This window comes from Sander lucioperca, chromosome 17, assembly GCF_008315115.2.
Source record: "Sander lucioperca isolate FBNREF2018 chromosome 17, SLUC_FBN_1.2, whole genome shotgun sequence".
NCBI classification, from domain to species: Eukaryota; Metazoa; Chordata; class Actinopteri; order Perciformes; family Percidae; genus Sander; species Sander lucioperca.
The window spans coordinates 12,920,881-12,941,046 of NC_050189.1; the positions used below are offsets into that span (position 1 = coordinate 12,920,881).

Consider the following 20,166-nt stretch of genomic DNA (forward strand, 5'->3'; position numbering starts at 1 on the left):
ACAAATTGCAAAAAACAACTGAAATTAACTAGGCTACGCAAATTAACCACGATCCTAAAATGCAAAAAGAAGATATAGCCCATACTGATTTAGCCCAAGTTAGTAATGATGGAAGGTTACCTGTGGTGGCTGCCATGATGACCAGAACAATAATGACAATAGATCCGAACCATAGGATAGTTCTCCAATTCATCGCTGTGTCAAAGTGTCGTTCATATGTATTTTAAAAGATTAAAAAGGTGTTACATGTCGTCGGAGCTTTTGCAAAGATATCTGCGTCATTCCAAATTTTTACTTTCGTTCTGACGAGGAAATGTCAGGACGGATAAGCTCCTGTGTGACTTCGAGGCGTTCAGTTATAACCCCACAGATCGTAGCTCCGCACCATTAGGCTCCTCAGCCAAGCACATACACCAGATGTGACAGCTACAGTGCCGGTTGTGCGGATGCGGAAACCCCGCTGCAGCGTGCCAAAAATAATAATAAATGCAAAAGCTTTTAAACACTATAAGGGTAAAAGCAACACGATAACTTTACTTCCCAGGAGTTTGTGTAACAGCTGACTGTTTCCTGCATCAAGTTCCAGCACATAGCACAGTCCCTCCGTCTCTTTATAAATGATTTCTCTCTTTCTCCGTGAAATGACGCTGCCTTCGGTGTCCCAGGATGCCAGGAACTGTGCTGGGCTCAGTGGTGTAGTCTAATGTATTGGGTATACTGTACTGTATAGTGGCCAGAATCTTGCCTTTGGGGGAGGAGGGAGCCATATCATAGTGGGGGGGTGGGGGGGGGTGGTCTGGGTGTCCTCCCCCAGGGAAGTTTTGAGCATCAACGACTTCATTTCCTGCATTCTGATAGACTTTGATGCACCAATTTACAGTGGAAGTACCTTTATTTGGCCTATGTGAAGAAGAAAAACACAGATGACAATTAAAAATAAATCAAAAATATAATGGAAAGTATGTTGTTGCGCGCCATTGAGCATTTTTAAGTTGGTATATGGAAATCCTGGAGCTTTCTTAGTGGGTATACTGTGTAAACCTGCGTATCACGTAGACTATACCACTGACTGGGCTGTAAAGAGAATTTTGTTGTTGACAAAATGCATTATACAAGGAATCAGGTAAATAGCAAAAGCATGTAGACATCGAGCCTAATTCTAACAGAAATGTGAATAAAAAAAACAATTATATAAAGTGACAATAAATTCACAGATAGGCCTACATTACATACAAAAATAAGGAAATAGAGGTACATGTAAACATATAAATCAATCACATTCAGTCAGAGGTTTCAGCTGAAAAAGCTCTACAGTTTTCCAAAAGTGTCCTACTTTTTTATTCTTTAACAGTCTACGTGTTCCACCAAAACAGATTATTAGTCAGTGCCTTGCAAAATGGCTCATGAGCATTTTCGTTCCGACCACTCTGGTAAACACATGGTTAAGTTTAGATGAGTAAAAACAACTTGGTTAAAGCTCTGTGGCATGATTAATGGCAGCCTTTAACACAATCTCCTCAGGTTGATGGGAAATACAGACTGAAAGTATTTTCTAGTTCTTCTTCATTCATTTCCCATCCTCTGTTTGTTGATGATTGAAAACACTGAAAACACTGGCAATTAAAAAAAGGCATTTTTATAAACTTAGCACAAAAAGTAAGGGAATTTGTGTTTGGTAGATTATTTCTCTGTGGTAACAATGCTTTTTGGCAATAAATCTTATACCGTTGAATGAACCCGTGAAAAATTTCCCAAATCTTCTCTGCCAATGCCAAACAGCATTCTTCTGGTTGAAGAATGGGATCCCATCCCACAGCAGTGTGTGACCAGGCTGATGTGGTCACACACTGCTGTGGGATGGGATTCCATCCCACAGCAGTGTGTGACCACACCAGCCTGGTCACACACTGCTGTGGGATGGCATCCCATTCTTCAACCAGAAGAATGCTGCTGTGGGATCCCATCCCACAGCAGTGTGTGACCACACCAGCCTGGTCACACACTGCTGTGGGATGGCATCCCACAGCAGTGTGTGACCAGGCTGGTGACCAGCATGAGGAGGAGGTGCCAGGCTGTTGTGGCTGTGTATGGTTCTTCCACACACTGCTGAGGCTCCTGTTTGTGAAATGAATACATTGTTAAATTGCCAATATGTCTTGTTTCTTCAAACTTCAATCATCCAATCCACCAAACGCAATGGCAGAATAAGCTGTTTGGCATTGGCAGAGAAGATTTGGCAAATTTTTCATGGGCGCAACCCACATACTCTCATCCCACAAATGCATGTTCCTTACAAATGGGGCCCCATTTGTAAGGGAACTAAACAGGCTTTCCAACGGTATAAGATTTATTGCCATAAAGCATTGTTACCAAAGAGAAATAATCTACCAAACACAAATTTCCTTACTTTTTGTGCTACGTTTAGAAGTTGTGGTCTGTCTGTCTGTCAGAGATCATAAAACGCAGCGTATGACAAACAGCTGACAGCTGATGCAGTGGTGCTGCACCATATGTTATGCTAATTGCCGTCACTTTTAATGGCGGCTCGGAGGCAGAGATGTCTCGTGTTTGTTAAATGGCCGTTGCCCCGACTCCTCTCTCCTCGAGGCTCTCCCTCAACTCGAATCTCCTGTGGGCGGGACTAAGACGCGAATAGAGGAATCAGGGATGCACAAACTGGGAATTGGGAAAGGGCTAAGGATGAACTGATTAGATTTTGGTGGTCAAAGGTCAAGAGGTCACTGTGACCTCCCAAAACCCATTTTTGCCATAACTCAGGAATTCCTGCGCTAATTATGACACAATTTTACACAAATGTCTAATAGGATAAAATTATTAGGTGATGCCATTTTACATCCAAAAGGACAAGTAAATTTCAACGTGACATCATGACGTTCTGCAAAAACACTCAAAGGGGAGACATTTGGTCGGATACTGAATGGGTGGCACTAATCTTGAAACTATGGTGATTGTACAGATCTTCTGTGCTGCCAGGTTAAAGATGGGTGTGAAGGATCCATGTTTTGCCAAAAAATACACATAATAACTTTTATTAAATTGCTTCGAAGTTTTCACTACATATGTGAGTCTGACAGACATTGATGTAAACAGCAGCTTGACTGGTTGGCAGAAGCAAACAATCACAAGGTGGTAGTTCTAGTTTATTTCAAAAAGTCAGTCTGCAGGCTTTGGGGAGGAGAGCGGTGATCTCTGCACGGCAGATACACGTTCCTGTTCTCTCATTGTTTCTCTCTCTGTCCTCTGTCTCTCGCTCTTCAACAACAAGCTTTCTTACTCTGCATAGCTGCTACACATCCATGACAAACTGACCACAGCTACATTGGAAATTAGTAAATCTCCTGACAACAAACAAATAAAAAAAGAAAATTGACTGTTAGGGAAGAGGCTGCAAATGTCTTCTCTGTGTATCTTCAAATGTTTAATGCATTTAACAAAAGATCTTCTCATTTAATGAGGAAGGAAATGCTGAATTCAATTAAAAATGTAAGAAAAATGTCACATAGCCTACATGATAATAACATATTTTTTTTTATTGACAAACAATCAAAGTGTCAGCATCTCATTCTCTTAGTGTCCAGCTTGCACAACTGACCACCTCCATGTGGGATGGTTGGGAATAAAGCTATTCAATATATACAGTTGTATACAGTTGTATTTCCAGAACAGATGTTGTATTGTTATAATAAGTTATTCACAGGACGGTAAGAAAAAAGATAAAAATGAAGCCAAAGCACTTTAAACAGTAGCACAGTACATAAAAAAAAACAATTTAAAAACATCAACATATCTCATGATTATCACAAGAGAACCAGAAATAGTTGCACACAGGTTTCTTGCAAATAGTTGAACACTAAAATGAAGCATAACAGTTTGTTAGTGAGCATAATTTTTCTAACAGAATGACATGCAGCAAAGGGCCACTGGTCGGAGTTGAACCTGCAGCCGCGGCGACAAGGACCGATCCTTTGTACACGTGGCCCACGCTCTAACAGATGAGCTATCCAGGCGACCCACGTTGCAACATTTTAAGAATGCCGCAGAGAGCTTGAATGTGATACTGAGATGTTTAATTAGACAGATAAGATTTAAGCCAGTCAAAAAGACCTGAGAACAACAACTTTCATCCCTGAGATGGTTTATAAAATCATCTAATTTATCAAAAGCTCAAGTATCGAAAATAACATCTGAACAGTCCCTGGATCTGCGTTGAATCAAAAATATACATCTGCCTTAATATCAAGAATAATTCACATATCAGAGATTTCAGAGCTCAAGAGAACTGGCACATCATTTTTACATCACCGTTTAAAAAGAATAAGAAAATGTACACGTTATTTCCATGGATGTTAAACATAATGTCACATTATATTTACTGATTGCCAACCGCACACGTTATTGACTTTGAATCTCCCTAGCATAGCGTTAGCTTTCTGGCTCATTGCTGTCTGAGCAGAGCAGGTATTTGTGAAATCCTCAGGCGTAAACAAACTTTGGATTTTGATTGTAAAACGCACTGAAATATAAATTAATGGTCTTAAAAACTGTTATTTGGCAAGTGACCATGGTATAAGCCGGTTAATGCCATTCGAGGTGTCCATTGCCAGGTATTAATGGACTTGGCGAAGGCAGCCGCCCTCCGTGCACGCCTCGCCATCGTCCATTAATACCTGACAATGGACACCTTGTCGAGCATTAACCCTTACTTAAAAGCCAGAATAAAAACATGCAATAAAAAACCCAATTAAACACACTTGCCCAGTAACATCTTCTACATATAACTACTACTACTTTTCTACTGTCATCCCCACGTTGATGTTTGCTGTAAGGCGGTGACCTCTAGTGGCTGTAGTAATAACCTAGTATGAGACGGGGTCAGGGTGGTTGGTGGTTGGGGGAAAACACAAAGACTTTTTATGACGGCTGCAAGGCTGAGCTGTCTCCTGTTTGTTAAATGCCTGTTGCTTCGTCTCCTCAACCCTCTTCCTCGTCTTCCTGGCACAGATCTCCTGTGGGCGGGACTAAGACTCTTTGGTTTTGTCTTGCACATGTACCTATACGACACAAAACCAGTTATTAGTCAGTGCCTTTCAAAATGGCTCATGAGCATTTTCAGTTTTTTGACAACTCTGGTAAACATATATAAGGTTAGAAGTTAGACTTTTAGGTTAAAGCTCTGTGGCAGATATGATTAAATGGCTTCAACACATTCACCTGCAGCAGAAGTTAAAAAGAAAAAGCATCTAGTTTAAGCAACAAAGAAGCCAAAAGAAAGTGAAAAGGGGATTTTTTTTTTTTATCTATCAGCAATAGTGACATTTGTTGTTATTGACAATAACGAACGCAGGTACTCGCGACTCAGAACTTCTGCTTCCTAATACAATTAAATATCTTCTGCAAAGTCCATTTGAGAGGAAAATCTGGGTGAAGAAACCGAAAGGTAAAGTCACAAATCAGTTCATAACGAGAGAAGCGGGGGGGGGGGGGGGGGTCAAGTGAAAATAATCTGCCCAAGGAAAGTGACACATACAATTATTAAATCCATGCAGTGATCACAGGTAGTTTGTCTAAAATGTGAATGTTTCTTCCTATTTTCTTTTAAAATGAGTTCTAATTACAAATAAACGTAACTGATCTTCAAAAATGCAACACATTTGTTCAAAGTTGTAAACAAAATACCATGCATTTATAACAAGTGCGATATTCCAATAGCTGGGACCACGTTTTTTGGCCGAAATCTGTGGAGCAAAAGGGGGAAACTTTTGTCGACCGACAGAGCGAGCGATAGTTTCTGGTCTCGGCTAAAAACTATTGATTTTAAAACGAGTCAGTTTTCACCCACTTGTGGGAAAGTATAGGTTCATGATTTTTGGTTCACAATTTTTGTCTTCAACCAATAGCGAAAGAAAACCCGTTAACACTGTACATATCAGGAGGAAGGGAACGGCTCCGCAGCCCCTTTGCATTCTGGGTGGAGATGTGGACATGGTTGAGGAGTACAGATACCTGGGTGTCAACATCGACAGCAGGCTGAACTGGAAGAAGGGGTTCAGCAGACTCCTGAGGAGGCTGAGATCCTTCAGTGTGTGCAGCAGAATGTCTTTTGTGGTCAGCGCCCTGTTCTCCTCCGCCATCTGCTGGGTCAGCAGCATCGGAGCCAGCGTCATAAGCAACAGTAGGTTCGGCTCCGTTATTGGCTGCAAACAGGACACATTAGAAGCTGTGGTGAAGAGGAGGTCACTGAACAAACTGTTATCTATCATGGATAAGGAGCACCTTCTCTAAGAGGCTCCGACAGCTTCGATGTCGCACGGACCGCTATAAGATCTTTATCAATACTAGTTAAACAGTTGTACATTTTTATTCCCAACTTGTATATATTTCAAATATTTGTTCTTGTATTCTATCCTATTATTATTTCTTTTTTTTATACTTTTTTATTGTGACATTGTTCTTATTACAATCATACATACACATAATACATGTTCTTGTATTCTATCCTATTATTATTTCATGTATATTGTATCCTATTATTTCAAGTATATTATGTATGTGTGCTGTCTGTCTGATATTTTGCTGCTGCAACACTATAATGTCCCATTTTTGGGATAAATACAAAATCTATCTATCTATCTATCTATCTATCTATCTATCTATCTATCTATCTATCTATCTATCTATCTATCTATCTATCTATCTAGTTTGTCTAAAATGTGAATGTTTCTTCCTATTTTCTTTTAAAATGAGTTCTAATTACAAATAAACAAATGATCTTCAAAAACGGAACACATTTGTTCAAAGTTGTAAACAAAATACCATGCATTTATAACAAGTGCGATAGTCGCAATAGCTGTGACCACATACGCCCACTGCCCCACCAAATTTCAGCTGAAATCTGTGGAGCAAATGGGGGAAACTTTTGTCGACCGACAGAGCGAGCGATAGAGCTTCTGGTCTCGGCTAAAAACTATTGATTTTAATACGGGTCAGTTTTCACCCACTTGTGGGAAAGTATAGGTTCATGATTTTCGGTACACAATTTTTGTCTTAACTAACTAAAAGCGAAAGAAAACCTGTTACACTGTACATATGGCCACTTACAGTAACTGCTGTTTTGAGACAGGGTTAAAAACTGTGAACCTATTCTTTTAAACGGGGAAAATGAAGAGAGGAGAAATTTGAGACTTACTGTTGTTTCCACATTTCTTCCATATGACATAGCCAGCAGCTGTGACAGCAGCAATGACAGCAATTACAGCAACAGCTATTATTATGTTAACAGTGAGTCCTAAAAAAAATAGAGGAGAGATGTCAAGATTTGTTTTTCACTTTGGATCCCACATAACATCCATCCATCCATTAGCATCCACTTTGCCTGCTGAGGGTCACAACTATCTGTTTTACTCTCATTGTGGTAGAAATGACCATTTAGAATATTCTCCTGAAATATCAGAACAATCAACTCTCTGCGATCATTAGTGAACTGAATTAATTTGGGTTGCAAATTGCTTTACAGTTACAACAAATAATAAAATTCCTCTTTGACTAAATATTTAAACTTGTAATAACACGAGTCCAATAATAATGAGTTCTGGGGCCTCATTTATAAAACTGTGTGGCAAATTTGCTTCAGAAGTATGGATGAAACATAGGATGCGAGTATACGCACAGAAATATTCTGATTTATAAAACCGTGCGCACACACGTCCTACGCCAATTTCCCTTTATAAATTACAATCGACTCTAAATGTCATGCCCATAATTTCTCTTAAATAGTCAGTGAAACGGCCCAAATTAATATTCATTCATACCGACATTATGCGCAGATTTTAGCTGTAGATTTACATCAAAGGTTTACAGTGTATGTATTATTTAAGCTAAAATTAAAATGCAATAATCCAATTTGCTATTTCACATCCTCGTACGGGCATTCTACGACGCTATAAAATTGAAATTACATTTTCCAAGTCTTACCACGCCACAGTGGAATATATTTATTACATTACATGTCATTTAGCCGACGCTTTTATCCAAAGCGACTTACAATTGCTATATATATGTCTGAGGTTGCACGCCTCTGGAGCAACTATGGGTTAAGTGTCTTGCTCAGGGACACATTGGCTGATGTATCGCAGGGGGAATCGAACCCGGGTCTCCCACACCAAAGGCATGGGTCATATCCACTGCGCCATCACCACCCATTAAATGTTTACTGAAATTTTTTTAAATTGAAATGCGATATAAACAATGTAACTCGGTTCTCCATTTATGCAAGCAATGTTTTAGTCAAAATGAAAATGCAATTTTCTAACAAGTTGGAAATGATGAATTACAAAAGTGTAATATCTGCATGCACATTATAGGGTATACAGGAAAAATAAGAACTTGTTTTTCCTTACCTTGATGCTTTTCTGTCTCTGGCTCTAAAAGATAAATTAAATATTAAAATATGTGATACATTTATGATCCACAGGAAGAGCAGTTATTGTGCTGGTGACAGCTTATGTGGAGACAAAGAAATGGAACTCAAGATATTTACTTACTATCATACGTCTGATTCCTTTTGTTGCTTATCTCCACTAACTCTGTTGAAATAAGTGGGTTTTAATTGTTATTTTGTGTACATTGTGTTTAAGCAAGCTGCTCTCATGAACCATTCATACACATAGATATAAAAAGTAAAGCACTGTAATTCAAAGTATTCCACATTTTTACTGCTGTATGCACCACATGATACAGGTCATACATTTCATTTATAGTTATCTAAAAAAGGTCTTAAATTTGACTTGGTAAAGCCTGCAGAAACCCTGCTATTGCAACACTGACTGCTGCTGTGTGAGAACGCTGTGGACCGCGTAGGGAGGAGGAGGTGGGGGATGTTTTGGGTCATAAAACACAGGACTTTGAAGCCAGGGAGCGGAGTTCCCTTCCTAGGGAAACATAAGACTTTCATCCAGGAAATGTGTGTTCCTTGGGAGTGTTTTAATTCAAACCACAATCTTTTTCCTAAACTTAACTTGTCGTTTTGTTGCCTAAACATCGCCGCCGCCATATGACGCTCACGTTTTGTCGGCTAAAAACCACCAACGGCCGCTGATACGACCGACAGCTCACAGAGCTCTGTAGCCGGCGCCATGTGATCAGCCGGTCGCCTATTTCTATCATACCAACCCGTTGGTTTAAGAGCTATATAGTTTTAGTACACTACTAATATATGAAGTTTTCTCTTATTTCATTAAGCAAATAATGTCGAGCGAGCCGATTGGCTGAACCCTGACCACAGAGGGGTCATGAATCAGTCTGATAGGGGTTCAATTCACAAAAACGACAGCCTCGCTCCACTTCATCCTGCTCATTACATGGCTACGTACTAAAGAAATCAATAATTGTAGAGATGCACCAGTAGACGGGCCGGTGAACGGAATTGGCCGGTTTTCACGTGCTCGGCCATGACCGGCGACCGGCAGGTCAGTCTGACATATGCCGATTTCATGCCGGTCAACGCTACAATTAACTGACAACATAAGTTATACGAGTTATAGTTCTCAAGGACGCCACAGCACAGTCTCTTTTTTCCTTTCGCTCAACTTTTCCGCCGTGTGTCACGCGTACCCACTCGCGGTGTAAAGCGTGTGTCCGCGCTATTCTTGAACATGTAGGGAACCTGGTGAATTAACCTGCAACATGTCAGCTGTTTGGGAATTCTTCAGCGTGTGTGCAGAAGATAACAAGTTTGCAATATGCAACACCTGCAAGGAGAAAGTAGGGCGTGGAGGGACGACACCAAAAAATATTGGATGTGAAAAGAAGGAAATGGTTCTAACATTGCACTTTAGATGTGTGTGGAGAAATTTATATAGTTCTATTTTATAGTGATCCATTATCTGTTCAAAAAATGTTCTATGTTCTGTGCAAAATGTTCTATTAAAGAAAAGATAGAAAATAAATATGTGTGTGTGCTGTAAAGTGGTTAGAAAAAATGAAATCGGCTAAAAGCGGTATCGGCTGGCCTAACTCAAAGAAAAAAATCGGAATCGGCCTAGAAAGTTGTAATTGGTGCATCTCTAAATAATTGGAAAAAAATATTGATTTGCAACTGATTATATTGATTTCAAAATGGTTCTCCAAAGTCCATGATCAGAACTGCGTGCTTATTATTATAATTTATAGCAATGGTCATAACAAGACCGTACAATGTAGGGATGAACGATTTGGGTAAAAACTCTAATTGCAAGTTTCCTGCCGAAAAAAAAAAAAAAAAAAGTTTAGCTAGCATTATACCATGAGACAACATCAAAACTGCTTTCTTCTGCAGGGATGAGACCATGGACATGACCTGCCAGCAATTCATATCCACGTTCTGTGTTGGTTATAATAATAAAAATAAGAATTTCAATAAAATAAATATCAGTACTGTCCTGTAAACTAGAGCTGAAGATCTTTGCCCGAACCTGACAGGACCCGGTGGGTTCGGTCTTAATTTCTATCATTTTACACAGGCTCGGGCTTGCGCTCCGGATTGGGCGGTAAATAAGCGGTCAGGTGATTTGGACTTTGCAATTCGATTGATTGCATTTCGATTAGCGCGAAAATGGATGTTGAAGAGGTGAAATGGAGGCTGGCCTCTGGCGATTACGTTTTGGTTGCACCGGCAAAGAAAGCAAAGTCTGGTGTGGAAAACTTTTGACCATGTTCATAGTGAGAAATGACTCATTCGTGACAAAAGGCAAAAGAGCTGTGCGCGTGCGTACATTTGAATAATGTCGGGCTGTAAAAGGGTTCGGGCTTTTAAAAAGCTGTCAATCAAAATGTACTTGTCGGGCTCGGGCCTTGTCGGGCCGAACTTTTAAGGCCCAATAACAGCTCTACTGTAAACTGAAATGTCTGATAGGCCTCCGTTCAACAGCAGCATCTACGTATGTTGCACCTTCTACCATTGTGTAAAATAAAGTTATACAAATATAAATTAAAAATCCACTGAAAATAGGACATTTCTTTTAACAATCTGTGAAATGTAACATCTTATGAAAAAACAACAAATATGGTAATAAAAACAGGAATAAAAAAAGGTTATACCAAATGTTCCACCCAAACATTCAACTAAATTTGATTAATCACAGTCTTCACAATTAGCTCATCGCATTCTTTCAAATCTCCATTTTGATTTGAAAACGATTAATCCTTCAGCCCTAGTAGAATGCCGTAATTAGCCAATCAGAATTGAGTAATCAACAAAACCGTGTGATAAATATGTACTAGGTTAGATGCACTCACCAACAATGAGGGTAACGTTGCCACTCATAACCTTACTCTGCAGAGTGGGAACTTGACAGGTGTAATTTCCTTCATCCAGTTTAGTTACGTTGGTCAGTTTTAGTGAAATGTTTCCTTTGGCCATTTCATCATGGAAGAGAGATGTCCTGTTTCTGAAGTTCTCGTGTTGAGCGACATACCCATTTCGATGGACATGCACAACAATTCCATCACGTTTCCACACCACTATCAGAGTGGTCACGTCGAATGGGGGCTCCAGGTGGCACGGCAGAGTGGCGTCATGACCGACAACGGCTCTAACTGTTTCATTGGAGCCAGTCACGTTAGACTGCCCTGGGGAAACAAACAATGCATTTCAGAATCAGAAAAGGGTTTGTTGCCATGTAAGTTACGAGGAATTTGCATTAGTTGTTGGTGCATACAAAAACAAACATATGAACATAAATATTTAAAATATGAAATAAAATGAAATACTGAAACAAATCTATACATACAAAATAACTGTTTAACATAAGAAAAAGGGGGATGAATTGATTTAGTGCAGAATGTGCAAATACTATATAGTATATGCAATGTGTATTGATTCTATCAAGGACTTGTGTTTAGATTAAAAGTAGGATGGCTGGGGTGCCCGGGTAGCTCAGTTGGTAGAGCACGTGCCCATATAAAGAGTTTTATTCCTTAACGCAGAGGCCCAGGGTTCAAATCCAACCTTCTCCCCCTCCTCTCTCTCTCTCTCCTTTCATGCTGTCCTGGTAATTAAAGGCAAAAAATGCCCAAAAAATAATCTTAAAAAAAAGTATGATGGCTGAACAACAGCCATTGAGAAATATTTTATTAGTGCACACAACTTCATTTGTTGTTTTCTCCCTTTTGTGTGAAAAGGGCCACTTTGTGACTGTTTGTACACTATGACCCACCCAGACCTCTCAGGTGGTCTGGGACAGGTCTGCTTGTTGTCCCCAGAGTCAGAACTAAACAGGGGGAAGCAGCGTTCAGTTTTTATGCTCCACATATCTGGAACAAACTCCCAGAAACCTGCAGGTCTGCTGCAACTCTCAGTTCTTTTAAATCAAGGCTGAAGACCTTTCTTTTTTATGCTGCCTTTCTTTAAATAATAAAAATAAAAAAAACTTCACATACAATATAGTGAAATTCTATTTCTGCATTTTGAACCCATCCTAAGTATTAGTAGCAGTGGACAGCTATACATACAGCATCCGGAGAGCTACTTGGGGTTCAGTGTCTCGCTCAGGGACACTTTGACATGTGCCATATGCCACCTACTCAAGGACTGTATACTTAAATACAGTTTTAACATACTTGACTTACACTTTACTTGTGTATTTTCATTTTCTGCTACTTTATACTTCTACTCCTTTACAGTCAAAGAGACATATTTGTAATATTATAGTTTTTTTGTTTTTTTTTACAGCACTACATTTATTTGTTCAGAAGCTGTTCAAATGATCAAATATGCTTATACCTACTGTCGTGGGTAGGTACCCCCCCCCCCCCCCCACACACACACACACACACACCTCCCTATTTGTGTCTCAGAACATTAATCATCTCAGTTAAATCTCAGTCAAATCTAATGTCACACAGAATCAAATATCAGTCAAATCAGAGACATGTTGCTCATAATAGGCTAAGTAGGACGTTGACTTGCAACAGAGTATATGTACACCACTGCCTTGGTAGTCTACTTTTACTTCATATAATTCCTTGATGTTCAAGTCATTTCCTCTAAATATGGTTTGGCTGATGCCCAAAGTCACTTGAATGGAAAATCCCCGCTGAGCAGGAAATAAATTTTGTTTTTGTTTTGGAAATGCAATATATGCAATAGTTGCTACTATTACACACATTTGTTTAACATTTTCATTACGTTGTTCAAAAAAGCAAATTTGTATTTTACTACTGTAAATTGATTACTGTAGCTGCCATTTAAAACTGACTGACGGGTTTTTAATCTACCGTGAGGTGGACACAAACATAGGATATATATATATATATATATATATATATATATATATATATATATATATATATATATATATATATATATATATATATATATATTCGGTTGCTTCACTCCCAGTCAAGAAAACGTCAAAACATGTCAAACATGTCAAAATAAATGGCCTGAAATGAACTCGACCGATCGATTTATAGCAAGTGTGTGATTCATTAGCAACTTCATCAAGGCAACAGCTGAGGGGGAATTATATTCCAAGGTGGCGGTGAGCTGACTGACTGAATGAACGACTTTAACTTACCTGTACCGCTCTTTACAGCGAGATAAACCAGCCACATCGGAAGCATTAAGTTCATCGCGGTCGCTGGATGAAGACCCTGAAAGCCGCTGAAGATCTCACCGAGATGATTTCACTCTATGAACAATACAAATATGGCCAATATAAATATTTCTAATGCGGTCCATGTGTGGGTTAGCCAACACTGACCATTTGCTTTCTCTTTCTCTTTACATTTTTTTACATTTATTTTTTTTTTATTTAACCTTTATTTAACCAGGTTAGTCTCATTGAGATATACAATCTATTTTTCAAGAGAGACCTGGCCAAGGTAGCAGAACAAATTAGTTACATATAAAAACATTTTTTTACAAACAAACTCCAGCAGCTGTGGCGGAATGTAACTGAGTACATTTACTCCAGTACTGTACTTAAGTACCAAATGTTGAGGTAGCCTACTTGTACTTGAGTCTTTTCTTTTCATGCCACTTTCTACTTCTACTCCGCTACATTTCAGAGAGAAATATTGTACTTTTTACTCCACTACATTCATCTGTTACAGCTTTAGTTACTAGTTACTTTACACGTTAAGATTCCTGCACACAAAACACATGTAGTTTATAAAATCTGATGTTTTATTCTAAAGTAAACTAGACAACAATATAACAGCTACAAGTCCAGCTGATATGATCAGACCATTAAACACACAACTGTTTGGATCCTTTACACTTTCTACAATAGGAGGATTTTTATTTACTTTTAATACTTTAACTACATTTTCCTGATGATACTTACACACTTTTACTGAAGTAACATTTTCAATGCAGGACATTTACTTGTAACAGAGTATTTCTACAGTGTGGTATTAGTACTTTTACTGAAGTGAAGGATCTGAATACTTCTTCCACCGCTGATCATCAGACATAAACATCTATGGTATTGGTATTATCTGGAAACAATTTACTTTAATTTAAAATGACTGTACATCTTTGATCTGCTCATTGATTTGGTCCACTGATCTATTCATGGCTTTATTTTACATTTTTTTTATTTAAGCACAGTGGTTGCAAACCCTAAACTGACACACATTTAACCATGCACACCCATTTGATAAGATTTTGTCCCAGGGTCCCCTAACCTGTCAGGGTTTCTGCTTTTAGATGTTGTAGTACAGGAAGTGTATGAAACCCAATACCAACATAGACATACATTTGTCATTGTGTTGCTTATGGATGGAATTATAGTGGAAATAAAGTATTCCACTTTTTTGCTGGGGACTCCCTAGAACCCCCTCAAGGACCCCTGGGTGTCCCCCAGACCCCACTTTGGGAACCACTGTTCTAGTGCACTGACCTCAGAACTACAACAGAACAATATCTAGGCTATCTAGTTTTAGCCACATCAGGGCCTGCATTCATCTTGTCATGATACACAATAAGATACATGTTTTGGATCACATTTTTGGCTTCCTATTTTCTGAAAATTCAAATGATTGTATGTGATGTTTTCTATGTTTTATGTTGTCAGAACAGTGCCATACTTAGCTATGAGGAATGCATGTTGGCCAAGCTCAGGGGGCTGAAAATATTATAATTATGGGATGCTTTTTGTACATTTTCCTCCAGACGTTTTCCACCCTGTTAGGCACATACATGGTAATCACAAAGTTTTAAAAATGTACAAGTGAAACAATACTGAACTTTTCTTGGATATAATGTGTCCCTTGTGCTATGATAAAAGTGTCATTATTGTTGCATTAACAGTTTTAATTTTATGAAGAGTATATATCTTGAATATTAAGAATCTGTACCTTTTTGGTCCCCATTTTGTTGTCTAGTATGGGGAATTTAAGCAATTAGAAATACATGTATATGTATATGCATTACATGTACCCCACTTAACAAAACAACATATAAATATACCAAACTCTTAATGTTGTGGTTAAAATATAAAACAAAAAAATCCTTGCCTAACAGGGTGGAATGGAACATAACAAGGTGGAACCAAGTGGGCCTCTAACAAGTCAGATTCAGATTCACCACATCCAATGATTTCTCCCTTAAGTCCTTCATGGTTAACCTACTGTATTGTCTGGAATAACATCAAAATAATAACAAAAACCCTGTTAGGCATACATAACCTAACAGGGTGGAATTTTTTAGCTAAGTTAGCTGTAGCTCTTTGAGTTAGCAACATTTAGCTAGCACAGATAAACAGGACTTAAATAACTATTTCTAACATGTTTTTAAAAATATTTTATCCAATAAACATTTTTCATAATATACACTAACAGGGTGCAACTTTAAGGGTGCCTCAAGCAGGTGCGTCACCTGAAATTGAGAAAAATAAAGGAGAAAGTGACTGTTGGAGCTTACCTCAGTTTTCCAGTTGAATTCCCTCCAAAAACAAATGTCACTTCCTGCAAATGGCTGTATTGATTTGTAGTTTTTTTTGGTAGGCAAGGAAATATAGACTAACAGGGTGGAAAAGGACTGTGGGGACATATCATATATTATATAACTACAGAAAACAAATGTAGTTTCACCAGATGTACTTCCTTGACTAAAGGAAGTGTGCCCTAGTCTATCAAAGTAATAAAGAATAAGTTGAGGTTTTTTTCATTTTATGGATTATATTTATTGAAGTTAATTACATTGCATTGGGGACATGCTGAATTGAACGCATATACGACAGAAAAAGGTACTTTAAAAAGACGTAAAAAATAAATAAAAGTAATTTATCTATGTTAAAGCAATAGAGAACACCTTAACACATAATAAAATTAATTTGTTATAAATGTTTGTCTAATTTTAGACAATACTGTTCCGATGCCGATACCAGTATCTGAAAAGCCTCCGAGACCGTCTAAAATACTGGTATCGGTATCGGCAAGTGAAGTTTATGCACCGTTCTTTTTTTCGATATGACTCATTGTCAAACTGGATAATAAAAGATTGTTTATGTTTGTTCATATTTCACAAAGAGTTTCACAATCATATTACATCCATGTAGGGATTGTATCGGATCTGTACTCGGTATCGTAACATTGCTGTTCTACCAACATGCCAGTAGATGGCAGTCCTAAACTAATCCTAAACAGGCGACTTCCCCTTGTGTTCCTACAGTTTAACTTGAACATGATTGCTTGGGGCTTTAGGTGTCATTTGTCATGTATTCCTTTGTTCAGCTCATACAGTACAGTAACTAAGTCTTTGTTTTTTAAAGATTTTTTTGTGCCATTTTAAGGCCTTTATTAGATAGGACAGCTTTAGACATGAAAGGGGAGAGAGAGGGGGAATGACATGCAGGTCGCAGGTTGGAATCGCTGCGCTGACAACTAAGCATCTGTATATGGACGCATGCTCTACCAGGTGAGCTACCCAAGCACCCTAAAGCCTGGTTCACACGGCAGGATAATTAGGCCGATTTTAGCCCCGATTCCCCCCTTCCGACAATCTTAAGGATGCTCCGATTATGGTAAAATAATCTGATCAGATATTCCTGCCGTGTGTGGTGTGTTAAGACTGCTCTCGTCTGCTCGGAAGGATGTCGGGACCGCTGCCATCTCAAATCGGGGATATCCAACATGTTGGATTTATTTGGCCCGATTTCTCCTCGTGTGTGGTGTCCCCCGGGGACAAACGAGCACGCAGCCTGGGGACTGTGGCGTGTAGCCAATCAGAAAGCGAGGTGACGAGGCGGCGAGGAAAGCACCGGGAAACAACATCAAAACAGCCGGCGGCACGGCGCACCAGAAAGTCCGGTGGACGTCGGAGATAAGTAGAGCAAGTACAGTCCATGCTCGCGTTGTCTCCACTTCTTTGACCATCGCATTTTCTTTTGATAACGTTTTTTTTTCGGTTAAAAACAAACTACAAACTATCGCCACTGCATCCTCTTCGTCCGCCATGATTGTTTACTCTGAAGTCACGTTTGATCTCGAGGGATTTTGCGACGGTTCGTGTGTGATGTGTTGATTTTGCCGTGTGCTGCGCACCACACGCTGTACGACCAAAACTGGTAGACCCGTGATTTTTTATCGCCGTGTGTGGAGTCTCTCAGGATTGGAAAATCGGCCGACAATTTTAAAATCGTCCCGTGTGAACCAGGCTTAAGTCTTTGTTTTAACAAACACATTTACAATGAATTTTGGAGTTTCACCAAGAACAGTGTCTACATCTGCAGTGTGAACCTAAATGTATTTAGTCTCACATTTAGTTAGCACAATTAAAAATGTCAGGACAAAAAGATCTACGAGCTTCTCCTGTGCCTTAAAGTGACCTGAAAGTTCACCCCAACATCCAAAAAAAAACTAAAAAACAAATATTTTAAGTATTGCTACTTTCACTTAAAAGAAAAGTAAAGGATCTAAATACTTCCTCCACCAGTGATTACTGACAGCATAGAATGAAATCATCACTTTCCAAATTATGATTTTTGTAAATGAATGCATGCTGACGTCTGGCTCCATTGCTTTAAACACGTTTTGAAAGCTTAGAGCTCAAGCAAGTTTGCAAAATGTCTGAGTTCCAATGCAGAACAGTGATTTTTTTTTGACGTCAGCAATGGTCGTCATGGTTTCCTGTACTTGGTAAGGATGTGGTCGACTGCTTTGAAAAACCTGAAAGAGGAAGACTCACAACACGAACAAAGAATGGAGATCGCATCACTCTACCTAATGCTCTGTAAGTCATTTAACTTAAAATATAATCAAAATCATTTCTTTTTCTCTGCTCATTCACCTGCCACTTCAGCCCTTAACATACTGTACGTACTAACTTCACGAAGCAATGGTGGAAGAAGTATTCAGATCCTTTACTAGAGTAAAAGTATGAATACCAAACTGAATAGTAAGAGTACTCAAAATGCAGTAAAATGTTTTCTTGTCAGTTATATCCGATGTTTCTGGATTAATATTCCTGCCGTGTCAATGTGTATGTTGCATTTTCCTGCTGTAGATGTTTATGGTTCATTTGAACTCCTTTATATACAGTTGGGTAGTTTAATGTACAGCAACGCATCACGGTCTATAAGATCATCATATGTGTGTAGCGTCGTTGGCCTGTGAGAACCATGTATCTCTAAAAAGTTGTCAAACTTTTCATGGTGTCAGAAAAACAGCCCTGTTTTCAGCTTTGTGACGATGCATTTTCCAGCTGATCCGAGAGGCTTTTTAAAGACTTTATTTAGCTTTAAGAAGGAGGAGAGTTTACTCAACACATAAAGGAAGACTTCATCCTTCAGATTATCACAAACATTCAACATCAACACATCTGGAGATACGAGGTTTTCACTGGACAGGAAGGGGAGGAAAAACTGTCGTCTGAAAAGTAACAAACTGTCAGACAAATGTAGTGGAGTAAAAAATACAATATTTATGTCTGAGATGTACAAGAGTATAGGTATACAGTTACAGAAAGCACTCGAGTAAATGTACTTCCAACACCTCCCCTCGGTTAATGTGCTGTGAAACTACAGCAAAGACCTAAATGAGGTCAACACGTGCTGTAGCACTGCTGGTAATTCTCTGTGGCTTTTTCTCTCTTTTCACATGACACACATATTCATTTAATTAAATATTAATACAAACAAATTGATGAATGTCGCTTTAGGTTTTACCCTTTGGCTTTGAAAAGCTTTTAGTAGCTTATTTTGGGTTCCCCATTTCGCGTGTCTTACATATGAAAATTGTAGCCTACCTTTTGAAATTGTGTCTTAATGATATGATGATGACGTGTGAATAAACTGAAACCTTAAAGGTTCCCTGCCGCACAAAACAATTTTTTGAAATATGTTAGGTCCATATGTGTTTGTGTCGTGAACGTGAAAATGAACTGCTACCTCCTCTGTCACCTCTAGCTACTGAAAAGAAATAAGCAGAGAAATCAGGCCAATTACAAAATCTGGTCAGTCTGACATCATGTTGCCTGAGCTCATTACTATTCATGAGCTCGCCCAGTTGCGCTGGGTAAAGGATGCTGATAGCCAGGCTCTCATTGGCTAGCTGTTAGCCAGTCAGAGTCAAGCAGCTTAGCTCGTTGAATTTTAATGAGAAATGGCACAAATCGAGCTGAGTCTTCCTGCAGGCATTCTATAACACGCTAGAACGGCTTGAAACAAGGTAACCAAGGCATTTTTTCCACAAAAAATGTTACAGAGTCCATGGAAGAACTTCAGACATTACCACAAAGTAATGAAATATGTGTGGCAGGGCATCTTTAACAACAGTTGATCACAGCAATGCCTGCATTTAACAAAACCTGTCACCTCTTCATCAGCCACACTGGTCGTCACTCCCGACAGATCTCAGTTCTTCCGGTATGAAAAAATCTCTCTGACTTGTGCTGCCAACTCCAGCGGCTGGATGGTGAGAAGAAAGACTACCGCTATGACTCCTGAGGCATGTACAGTGCTCAGCTGGGGGATCCCAGGCGAGTCGTCCTGCACCGTTAAAGATACTGGTGTGAGTCTCCGCAGGGAGAGCGCAGCAACACCGTCGAGATCCACGTGGCAGGTCATATACCAAATATGCATGTTATTAATCTAATTTATTAACTGTCTTCCCGTCGACCATGCAAGTTGTTGTCCTCCCAGGTCAAAAAATAGAAAATTCCGC

General features: G+C 39.1%; 1 protein-coding gene and 1 long non-coding RNA gene across 2 annotated transcripts in view; both read right to left on the reverse strand.

Annotated features, from left to right (window-relative positions):
• LOC118493609 overlaps nucleotides 1-20,166 on the reverse strand; it is a 31,253-nt gene that overhangs the window by 9,297 nt on the left and 1,790 nt on the right. The window contains exon 2 of the long non-coding RNA XR_004895558.1: nucleotides 15,634-15,641. This is a non-coding gene — a long non-coding RNA (uncharacterized LOC118493609). The remainder of the gene's footprint in view (nucleotides 1-15,633; nucleotides 15,642-20,166) is intronic.
• LOC116063684 (V-set domain-containing T-cell activation inhibitor 1-like) lies at nucleotides 11,136-13,762 on the reverse strand. Its single transcript, XM_031318605.2, has 2 exons — nucleotides 13,575-13,762; nucleotides 11,136-11,625 (listed from the first exon to the last, which is right to left on the reverse strand). Exons 1-2 carry the CDS (start codon nucleotides 13,627-13,629, stop codon nucleotides 11,279-11,281), a joined length of 402 nt encoding a protein of 133 aa, XP_031174465.1. The 5' UTR covers nucleotides 13,630-13,762; the 3' UTR covers nucleotides 11,136-11,278.